The sequence below is a fragment of the Ranitomeya variabilis genome, chromosome 2 (genome assembly GCF_051348905.1).
Source record: "Ranitomeya variabilis isolate aRanVar5 chromosome 2, aRanVar5.hap1, whole genome shotgun sequence".
NCBI lineage: Eukaryota > Metazoa > Chordata > Amphibia > Anura > Dendrobatidae > Ranitomeya > Ranitomeya variabilis.
The window spans coordinates 480991205-481003076 of record NC_135233.1 but is presented as its reverse complement, the minus strand read 5'-3'; the positions used below and the strand labels follow the sequence as shown (position 1 = coordinate 481003076).

The 11872-nt window shown below is 38.0% G+C and overlaps 1 protein-coding gene across 1 annotated transcript in view; it reads right to left on the bottom strand.

The window, feature by feature from the left end:
• Nucleotides 1–1391: 1391 nt before the first annotated feature.
• LOC143803849 (mucin-5AC-like) overlaps nucleotides 1392–11872 on the bottom strand; it is a 47620-nt gene continuing 37139 nt past the window's right edge. The window contains exons 53-62 of the mRNA XM_077281613.1: nucleotides 9867–9986; nucleotides 9425–9523; nucleotides 8997–9116; nucleotides 8726–8824; nucleotides 6652–6771; nucleotides 6220–6318; nucleotides 5785–5904; nucleotides 4123–4162; nucleotides 3310–3427; nucleotides 1392–2461 (exon numbers count right to left, since the gene is read on the bottom strand). Coding sequence (XP_077137728.1) covers nucleotides 2209–2461; nucleotides 3310–3427; nucleotides 4123–4162; nucleotides 5785–5904; nucleotides 6220–6318; nucleotides 6652–6771; nucleotides 8726–8824; nucleotides 8997–9116; nucleotides 9425–9523; nucleotides 9867–9986 — 1188 coding nt within the window. The 3' untranslated portion in view covers nucleotides 1392–2208. The remainder of the gene's footprint in view (nucleotides 2462–3309; nucleotides 3428–4122; nucleotides 4163–5784; nucleotides 5905–6219; nucleotides 6319–6651; nucleotides 6772–8725; nucleotides 8825–8996; nucleotides 9117–9424; nucleotides 9524–9866; nucleotides 9987–11872) is intronic.

Sequence of the window (11872 nt, the reverse complement as noted above, 5' to 3'; positions counted from 1 at the left end):
ATGTAGAATGAACCTACAAGTTAAGAAAGGGTTTATTTTAATTCCGATATTTTCGTCCCATTGACTTGCATTGGGATCGGGTATCGGTATCAGATTAGATCCGATACTTTGACGGTATCGGCCGATACTTTCCGATACCGATACTTTCCGATATCGGAAGGTATCGCTCAACACTAGTCAGGATTTTTCATCAGTATTTGTAAGCCAAAACCAGGAGTGGGTGATAAATGCAGAAGTGGTGCATATGTTTCTGTTATACTTTTCCTCTAATTGTTCCACTCCTGGTTTTGGCTTACAAAAACTGATGAAAAATCCTGACCAAATCCTGATGCAATCCTGAACGTGGACACATACCCTCAGGGTATGTTTCCACGGTCAGGAAACGCTGCTTGTTTGACGCTGTGCAGAGCTGCAGCGTCAAACAAGCAGCGTCCAGATGTTCCAGCATAGTGGAGGGGATTTTATGAAATCCCGTCTCCACTATGCGTGGAAACCCGCACGCGGCGGCCCTGCGACTCCGGACATGCTGTGCGTCTTTTCAGATCACAGCATATCCGTACACCTTGCGGGGATGCAACGTCCCCGCAAGGCATAACACAGGGCGCTATGGGAGAGAGCGATCATCCCGGATGTGAAGAGTTAACACATCCGGCATGATCGCGTCTCAGAAAGGGGGCGGGGCTTAGCGCCGAGCGGCTTCGCCGCTGCGGCGATACCGCCGGCCATCCTGACAGTGGAAACATACCCTAAGAGTTCATTAGAAAGCCAGGTGTAAAGACCAGGATACCTAGAGAATCATTCAAGGCTAGTTTGTTCTTGCCCCTCCAAGTTGCTGTTATTATTTTATAATATAAATTGATTTGGGCCTCTTTTGGACCTCATTATGGCTCTGATATCATGGCATATTTAAAGTCAAATAATGAAGGTATTTTTCCTAGGAGGCAGAACTTTTAGGGAATAGTAAGCTGTCACTATGTCATATAGTGGGTTATCAGGTGCATATGCGATGGTAATATAGAGCCTAAGGGTATGTGTCCACGTTCAGGATTGCATCAGGATTTGGTCAGGATTTTTCATCAGTATTTGTAAGCCAAAACCAGGAGTGGGTGATAAATGCTTAAGTGGTGCATATGTTTCTATTATACTTTTCCTCTAATTGTTCCACTCCTGGTTTTGGCTTACAAATACTGATGGAAAATCCTGACCAAATCCTGATGCAATCCTGAACGTGGACACATAGCCTAAGGGGTCTATGTGCAGTATTTTGATAGCATAGATAGTGCAAATGCATTAAACATTCAAACACTAATATCCATTGTACCTTTTTTTGCTGTTTTTACTTTATGCACTTGAACTGACCATAAAACCAAGCTCAGAAACTTTATAAAATGCTTAAAAGATTTTTAATTTAAATCATATTTCATCCTCTGGAAATACAATAACTCATAATTCTCTAGTATCAATGGCAAAATAATAAAACATATACATTTGAGAAATCTCCAACCAGATACAATAAATAGATAAAAGATCTTAGCTTTAGAAATAAAAAAAAACAAGAATCTGACATCCATGCATCAAAACATTCAATAAAAGTAAAACAATAGAGCAGTCCTATTTATTTTACTACTAGCTAATTGCAGATAAATTAACTAACTTTACTAATTTAGCTATTCTGTAAACAGGATGACATAGAGCAGCAGTAGATTTGCCTTCATATCATGAAATGCTTATATGGACCTGAAGATGAACCTTCTGTTAGTATCTTTTTCAGAGACACATCTATACAAAATACCGTATATTGTGTCCCCTAGATTAAAAGTAATCTAAATGTAGTATGGGAGTATCTGCGTTAATGTTTATTACAATGACTATAAAGGAGTTAAAATATGATAACCTGTGTAATTGAGTTCAATTCCAATGTATGGGTAATAGGTTTTACATAATGTAATTATGCAAAATTACAGGTTTAAACTATTTAATCTCAAGAATTAGCTCATTTGACTAAAGCCCTGTGATACAAAAAGGTAAGTAGAGGTTGGAGGCTTTGATGAAGAAATCTTGGCAGTCAAAAAGCAAAGCTTGTCATTAGAAGCCCATTGATAGAGTTTAGTTTTCCAGAGTATTCAGATGTCACATACAATATTCAGTCAGAGTTCTTATTAAAGTTCTGATTCAGTGTAATTCATTTAGCTAGATTGATACTGTCATTTAGTTGATTTGATGACTCTGGAGGTCCTGGTGGAGGTCCTCTTTACTCTTGACCTGTTGATGTTGCTGTGCGCTGGAGGTCTGGACATCACTTTGGCATTCAGTGTGGGTACAGCCGCACTCCTCTGCATATATGTAGGTATAGACAGTGCTGGTTCCGTCCAGACATTTCAGGTTTACTTCCCGTTTGCTGGTCTTCACTTCCTGACAACAGCTGCACTTGTGCTCCATCAGGTTGGCCTCAGCAGAGTATCTGTGCAAAGAGGATACATTTTAGAAATGCTAACAGGATTGTCCAGGTCAAAGTTATGATCTGATCTATGGTAACTCAGGAAGTTCTGCATATAAGAAAATTGAAGATATTTTCAAACATCACTTGTAGACAACTTTGTAGAGTAAATCTAAGGACATCCATATATATTTTCCTTGTACATAGACACTGTACGTGACATTGCATATAGATACTGTACAGTATGTTTCCTTGCACATAAATGTCTCCTTGTACATAAATTTTGTATCTCTCCTTGTGCATAGATATGTCAACTTGCACATAGATGTCTCCTTGCACATAGATATGTCTCCTTACGCACAGATACTGTATGTCTCCTTACACACAGCTATGTCTCCTTGCACATATAGTAGATATGTCTCCTTGTACATAAATACTGTAACTCTCCTTGCAGATAAATACTCTATCTCTCCTTGCACATAAATATGTCTCTTTGCATGTTGATATGTCTCCTTGCACATAAATACTGTAACTCTCCTTGCAGCTAAATACTGTATCTCTCCTTGCACATAAATATGTCACCTTGCATATATATATATATATATATATATATATATATATATATATATGTCTCCTTGCACATACTGTAACTCTCTTTGCACATAAATACTTTATCTCTCCTTGCACATAGATATATCTCCTTGCACACAGACATGTCTCCTTGCACACAGACATGTCTCCTTGCACATAGATACGTCTCCTTGTACAAAGATACTGCATGTCTCCTTGCACACTGATACTGTATGTCTCCTTGTCAAGCTATTGGCTTACAAAGTTATAGATGTGAAGGATTAACAACACTTTCAACTTACATAGAAGATGTCATGCAGGCTCCACCACAGGAGGACAGCTCCACAACCTGGTCTGATTCACAAAATCTGGTCTTGATACGCTCGGATTTTTTATGAACCCCACATCCAGATAGGGCAGCTTTAATAGGAATGTGAATACGATTACTCACATGTAAGTATTACAGGTGTATTCAGCTTTGAAAGCATTGGTATAACTGCTTTATAAATCAGCAAGTATCAGTGATTCCTATTGTTATGCTTTTTGCAGTGATCATTATTGCAAGAAAAAAGTGCTCTAAATAATGTTGCAGTAATTTATGTGTTTGTGCCTCATTTGTGCAAAATTCTAAGTGTACAAATAAAGCTGTGAAGTACCTCAGGGGAGGGCTTGTTCTCTTTTTGAAAGGTCATTTTTGTCACCCTTATGCTATTGACTATAGAGCTTTAAGCTATATAATGCTTATTCAGCACAAATACACTACTGGAACATAACTGATAATTAGTGATGAGCAAGTATACTCGTTGCTCGGGTGATCTCCGAGTATTTATGACTGCTCGGAGATTTAGTTTTCCTTGCCGCAGCTGGATCATTTGCGTTTACTACACAGCTTGATTACATGTGGGGATTCCCTAGCAACCAGGCAACCCCCACATGTACTCAGGCTGGCTAGCAGCCATAAATCATGCAGCTGTGTGCAAGGGAAACTAAATCTCCGAGCAGTCATAAATACTCGGAGACCACCCGAGCGTGCTCGGGAAGACCCGTGCAACGAGTACACTCGCTCATCACTACTGATAATTAAAGACTTGTAGGGCTGATAAGAAATTACTTACATTTGCAAGACTCACAGCAGCCATCAGATTTGATAGTACCCTGCACGACAAACACATAGATCAAAATGAATATTAATTCATTTTTCATAAAAAAAGAAAAAAAAACTAAAATGAACATGCACCTTTTAACATCTCAGGCCAACATTATTTGCTGTTTAATAACTTACTAAATTTCCTTTTCTGTTGACGCTCTGATTTTCAATACAGAGTTACAAATCCCAATACAGACACCAAGGAAAATGCTAATTATCTGGATCCCTATATTGTTAATAAAGGGAGCAGGTGATGTTTTTTTGGATAAAGAATAACATTTTCTCATATATTTCTGTGTCTATCTATGGGTTTTCCGTGCTCTGTATTGGAAAAAAGAGTGTTAACGATAACGACTATAAAGATAAATTGAGAATTTAATCAGAAAACAGTTTTTAGATTTTTAAAACAATGAAGCTGGAAGATGAGTAGTGACTTATTTTTATTGAACCCTAAGAAGCAATAAAATATGATATTAAAAGAAATCATTTCACTTAAATGGGCACTATTGTTTCAACACACTTGGCATAAATCAATAGTACAAGCAAATAGAGGAGATGTTGCAAGATATGTTGTCAGAGAAATCTGCTTTATGAGCGACTTATTCTTCCTTCTAGTTGCTTAATTGACTACTCATTCTGAAAAACTGCTAAAATATGTCCTGCTTCAAATTGCTGCAGGTCACTTACTGAAGAATCAGATTACAGCTGTCTATTGAAGGCAATTTAGTAAGGAGGGTGAAGGAGTAGCAGATTGAGAGAGGCAGAGACACAGACAGGTCATGCTGCAGTTTTCTAGTAGTTTTCTAGATTCATAATTACACTTCTGTATAATGTCCTTCAAGTTGCAGCTGCTTCTGCAAGAATGTATGGGAATTGTCTATAGAAGATGTAGTTCTAACTAGTCTCTACCTACTAGCTCTAAGACAACTGTAAATTAGAGATAGAGCATGGCCTGGGAAAAAAAACTGCTGGAAAATGCATGATAGATGTCATATATGAACATACACATCAGGTTATAGTGAGAAGTTAAATGAAGCGACAAGAACATTAAGGCTACAATTCATCATTGCTTTTATGACTGTTTGTGTTTTGTGCCTTTTTTTTGTTTGCACCCAATTCATTATTCTATTTGTGTCTTTTTTAAAATTCTAGCTCATAGGTGCTGTTCTGTTTATTTATTTTTGCTTTCCGCTTTGAGGGTGAAGTTTAGTGATTCTGATTATACATGTTTTTGACTGATTCATCATTTGCGATTTTTTAAAAAGTCATAATGTTTGGGGCAACTGTAGTTCAGTCGCTCTTAGGAGTAGTTTTACTCTTTTTCTCAAAAGCTGCATCTTTTGTGACATTTTGAAAAAGATGCAACTTTTTATGCTCAAAGTTAAAGGAAAGATGACTTTTTTTGACTTTGCGCTAATTTCATGAACCCACTTTCATGAACATTTTTAAGAACTTGGCGCAATAAACGTCAGTGAATATTACAAGACAAAAAAGAGAAGTGAGTAAAAAAACTTCGGAGATGATGAATGAGGGAATAAATGTTATTTTTCTAGTGCATACTCCACACTTCCTTTTTAATCAAAATTATTTTCAATTACATAATAAAGTATGACTATGTAGGTGAACAAACCTCGATGCACTTTGATCGATCGAGAGGTGTGCACGAAATGCTTTTCTTCTCAACATCGTAGGTGCTGGAACAGGTGTAGGTGGAGCACTTATCTTCTGGTGGAACATACTTTTCTTCAGGCTGAAAATTAGTTAAATAATATCATGATTAATTTAGAACATTCTTACAATTGTGCCCAAAATTATAGAAAATGGTCACTAATGTCAATATGTCTAGTGTATTTAAGTAGAATACAGTAGCTAAAAAGGAGCTTATGACTTTTATCGGGAAGGTCACACAAAATGCATTTTTCATAATAGATAATGAGTGCAGGAAAAAGCAAAATTAAGGTTTCAGGAGCAAAATAGAATTTTAAGTTTCATTTTATCTTTACATACAATTAAAACATGCTTTGAGCAAAACAAATCATATATTGTTATTATTTTTTGACTATACCTTCATAATTCTGGTTGTGTTGTCACTCAGATGGATCACACAAGCATCCTTTACACATTTTCCACAACATTCGCCTGGAACTGTCTTGTATGCGTAGCCCTGGGGAACAAGATATTTGCTTAGTTTCTAAAGTCTATAGGTCGGGAGGGTTCCTGCAAAGAAAGCGATAAGGGACAAGTACTACAAGCTTGTCCTACCTATGTAGGTGCAGAACTACCAAGATTTGTCTCAGATTCCCAAATAATTAATGTAAGGTAAAGAAGAGCAGCCCACTGAAATTATGTTATGAGTTATTCCCCAAACTTTAGCAAGTCTCTGAAGCTTTGGTGATTAAATCCCAACCCTTAAAAAAAAATTGTCGTGCTACTTTGGTCTCTTGTTTGCACATGGGCATTGTGATTTAGAGAGGTTCTAATACTAAATTGATCGTACCTGTTCACACTGTTCGATGGCACAAACTGTTCTGACTGCAACAGGCACATACTGATCTTCAATGTGGTGGCACTCATTCTTTTCACATGGCTTATCGGGGGAGCTCCATGTCTCGCCAGGCTGTAAATACACAGTAATATTAGATACTATACATATATAAGAATTTACAAATCCAAATGTGTGCACAAAATGGAGAATTCAAAATTAAAAGGGTTGTCTAGGACTAATATAGTTATATGTTTCCTCTGGAATATGTCATTATATGAAATTGGTGGCGGACAGAGCAGCTGACTCCCCGAGCACTCAAATTCTAGCTGCTCAAGCAGCAGGCAGATAGTTGCAGTGTACAGCATGGAAAACCACAGCTTGATGCATTGTTTAGTGTCTAATACTGAGTTTTTGGCAGTGTACAGAGTTGAAAACCACAGTTTGATGCATTCTTTAGCATATAATACCAAGTTTTTTGCATTTTTTTGTCGGCTTTCAGCTTGATCACGAGACATTGAGACTTGATGGATAAATGATCTGTAGACCAAGTACTGCAGTTTATTTCCCATTTAATTGATTGTGGGGGTACTGGAGTTCCACTAATCTCATACCATAGATAAGTCTATAATATGTTAACTTAAATAATTCCTTCAAGATAATTGTTTTTTGTGCTCCAGTGGCCATCTGCAGTCAATAGATTTAAAGATGTATAGCAGAATTTCAACGTGTACGTTGACAGGCTTTTATACCAGATATAGATTTAAAGAGGTTGCTCGGTACTTTAACATTGATGGCCTATCCTTAGGATAGGTCATCAATGTACGATCAATGGAATGTGTCACCCAGCTCCCCTGCCGATAAGCTGTTCCAGCGGTGACCCGGAACTGCTCTGTTATGGATCTGCACAGCTCTATCTACTGTATGTACTGCACATCCACCCCCTATTCAAATCTATTGGGTGTGGATGTGTAATACGCGACCACTGCCAAAATACCTTCAATAGAGTTGTTTATCTTGTATCTGGGCAGTTTCGGCTGCCACGGTCACAGAGAGCCAATGATCGGAGGGGTGCAGAGAGTTGCACATCCACAGATCAGACATTGATGATCTATTGTAACGATAGTTAATCAATGTTAAAGTTCAAGACAACTCCTTTAACTTTAGACTTTTCAGCTCTCATCAGTATGACATGAAAACTATGCCAGGGGCAAATGCAGGATATTTAAAGAGAGTTTTACAAGTGTTTTGTTGTCCAATGTGTAGACAGTATGATAACCTCTGATGACAACTTTCTGCATGAATTGTCTGGAATTTTGTATGTCTTTGTATATCATATATGCATTATGCATATATGATAATAATGTTCATCATGCATTATATAAATGCATGATAAACATTATCCAGAATAAACTGGTTTGACTATGAGTTACTAAATTCTAAGTGCTCGTGCCAACTAACTTATTTTTGATCCGAGTGTGATCCAACAAAACATCAGATCGCACTCGGCTCAGTGTTAGTCTATGGGGCCGGGCACAAGCAAAAACTCTTCCTCCAACCAAGCCTACCCAAGGAAAAAATCGCTGCATGCCTGAGTTTGATCCAATATTGGATCACACATTGGCCATACAAGCCATTGAATCGGCTGAAAACATCGGACTTCACTCGCATCACAAATGAGTGCAGTCCGATTTCCACAGAGTGACAGAATGGAGAAAATGCAGATTTTTTTCTTCTCCATCTTCTCCTCATCCAAGAGAATTGGATCCCACTTTGCTGACACTTTGATCAAACTCTGGTTCGAGTTTGAGCAGATTGTGATTTGCTTAACTGACCCAATTTTTTGGAATGAGAGAAAATACAGTTGTCTGCACCTAGCCTACTACTGAAGGTTTTAAGGGTAAACACCGAGGAATCCTGGTTGGTTTGGATAGGAATTGGTTTAATGTGGGTGACCCTGTGTTGTCAAAGTACAATTATGCTATTTACTATGCGAGAAGCTCAATACTTAGGGATCTATACAGTTTTCTTTATATGCAGAAATAAATCTTAACTCAGTGAATAGCTTCTAGTAATGGCATTAGAATACCTTTAAAATGATTGTTGAGTTGTCTTTGCCGTTCATTATACAAGCATAAGGTACACATTTGTCACAGCAATCATCTTCAGAATGTACGAGTTCTGTTCCCTAAAAGATGCAAAATAATAAGTAATAAGACAAAAAAGAGAAGTGAATAAAAAAACCTTGCAGATGATGAATCAGGGAATAAATGTTTTTTCTAGTGCATACTCCATACTTCCTTTTTAATCAAAATTAATTTCAATTACATAATAAAATATGACTATGTAGGTGAACAAACCTCGGTACACTTGGATTGATCTAGAGATGTGCATGAAATGGTTGTCTTCTCAACATCGTAGGTGCTGGAACAGGTGTAGGTGGAGCACTTGTCTTCTGGTGGAACATATTTTTCTTCAGGCTGAAAATTAGTTAAATAATATCATGATTAATTTAGAACATCCTTAGAATTGTGCACAAAATTATAGAAAACGGCGACTAATGTCAATATGTCTAGTGTATTTAAGTAGAATACAGTAGCTGAAAAAAGCTTATTATTTTTGGAAGGTCACACAAAATGCATTTTTCATAGTAATAAGCACAGGAGAAAGCATAATCAAAGTTTCAGGAGCAGAATAGAATTTTTAAGTTTCATTTTTATATTTACATACAATTAAAACATGACTTGAGCAAAATAAATCATATATTGTTATTATTTTGTGACTATACCTTCATAATTCTGGTTGTGTTGTCACTCAGATGGATCACACAGGCGACCTTTACGCATTTTCCACAACATTCGCCTGGAACTGTCTTGTATGCGTAGCCCTGGGGAACAAGATATTTCCTTAGTTTTTAATGTCTATAAATTCTGGGTTCCTGCAAAGAAAGTGAGGAGGGACTAATACTACAAGCTTGTTCTACCTAGGTGGGTGCAGAACTTCCAAGGGTTGACTCACATTCCCAAATAATTCATACAAGAGAAAGAACAGCAGCCCACTGAAATTCAAAGTTGGGTTATGATTTATTCCCCAAACTTTAGCAAGTCTCTGAAGCTTTGGTGATTAAACCAACCTTTTTTAAAAAAAAAAAAATTGTCGTGCTACTTTCTTCTCTTGTTTGCACATGGGCATTGTGATTTAGAGAGGTTCTAATACTAAATTGATCGTACCTGTTCACACTGTTCGATGGCACAAACTGTTCTGATTTCAACAGGCACATACTGATCTTCAATGTGGTGGCACTCATTCTTTTCACATGGCGTATCAGGGGAGCTCCATGTCTCGCCAGGCTGTAAATACACAGTAAAATTAGATATTATACAGATGTAAGAATTTACAAATCCAAATGTGTGCACAAAATGGAGAATTCAAAATTAAAAGGGTTGTCTAATACTAATATAGTTATATTTTTCCTCTGGAATATGTCATCAGTATGAAATCGGTGGAGGACTGAGCAGCTGACTCCCCCAGAACTCAAATTCTATCTGCTCAAGCAGCAGCTAGATAGTGGCAGTGTACAGAGTGGAAAACCACAGCTTGATGCATTGTTTCGTGTCTAATGCCGAGTTTTTGTTTCTTTTTATCGGTCTTCGGCTCGATCCCTAGACATTGAGACTTGATGTATAAACGATCTGTAGACCAAATACTTCAGTTTATTTCCCATTTAAGTGATTGTGTGGGTACTGGAGCTGAACTAGACTTGTATCATTGATAAGTCATTAATATTTTAACTTGAACAAATCCTTCAAGATCATTTTTTTTTTGTGCTCTGGTGGCCATCTGCAGTCAATAGATTTAAAGATGTATAGCAGAATTGCAATGTATAAGTTAAAAGGCTTTTATACCAATTATAGACTTAACGAGGTTGCTCGGGACTTTAACATTGATGACATCTCCTTAGGATAGCTCATCAATATATGATCAATAGAGGTGTGTCACCCAGCGTCCCTGCCAATCAGCTGTTCCAGCGGTGGCCGGAACTGCTCAGTTATGGATCTGCACAGCTCTGTCTACTGTATGTACTGCACATCCGCCCCTATTCAAATCTATTGGGTGTTGATGTGTAGTACGCAAACACTTCTACTATACCTTAGTGAGGAAACAGGCAGTGTGTGCAGTGCATACACACTAGAGATGGAGAGGACTGTACCGAAGAAGACTGTGCTTATCATGCGCACACTCCAGAGGGGGAGGAATGAAGAGAGTAATAGGCTGAAGCGGCGGTGTAAAGAGACACAGACAAGGATCTGGTGGGTCACGTGACCAGAGCGGTAAGGTCCTAAAGACAAGATCTAGCACCCGAGAGTACTGGGGGGTGCAAGGCTGAAAATAAGAGCCGGCAACGCTGGGAGCGGAGTCAGACAAGCCAAAGTCAGTAACAGGAGGACAGCGCAGGACAAAAGGAGTGAGACAAAAACGTAGTTAGTTGTCAAGCCGGAGTCGATTAACAATCGAACCGAACAATGAAGAACAGAATCAACAGGCAATAGCAAAGTGGGGGACAGACCGGATAAGCAACAGGAAATATTCAAGCAGAGCAGGCACAGGGCACAAACACATAAAGCACCAGGGTCAACTTCACTCAGCCGAGGGAAGGAGTATAACTGACAAGGACTGGAGCTAACCAAGGCTATAAAAAGCCCTCCTAGAACCAGAAAGAGGCCACAAATAATTAACCCCTGACACGTCAGTCCGAAACTACCATTGGATCATGACAACTTTCAATAGAGTTGTTTATCTCGTATCTGGGTAGTTCCCACAGATCAGACATTGATGATCTATTATAAGGATAGTTAATCAATGTTAAAGTCCAAGACAACTCCTTTAACTAGAGACTTTTCAGCTCTCATCAGTATAAGACATGGAAACCATGCCAGGGGCAAATGCAGGATATATAAAGCAAGTTTGCAAGTGTCTTGCAGTACGATGTGTACACAGTATGATAACCCCTGATGCCAACCTTCTATATGAATTGTATAGAATTTCTGTATGTCTTTCTATATCATTTATTGCATTATGCATATATGATAATAATGTTCATAATGCATTACATAAATACATGATAAACATTATCCAGAGTAAACTAGTTTGGCTCTGAGTTGCTAAATTATAAGGGCTTGTGCCAACAAACTTTTTTTGATCCGAGTGTGATCCAATAAAACATCAGATCGCACTT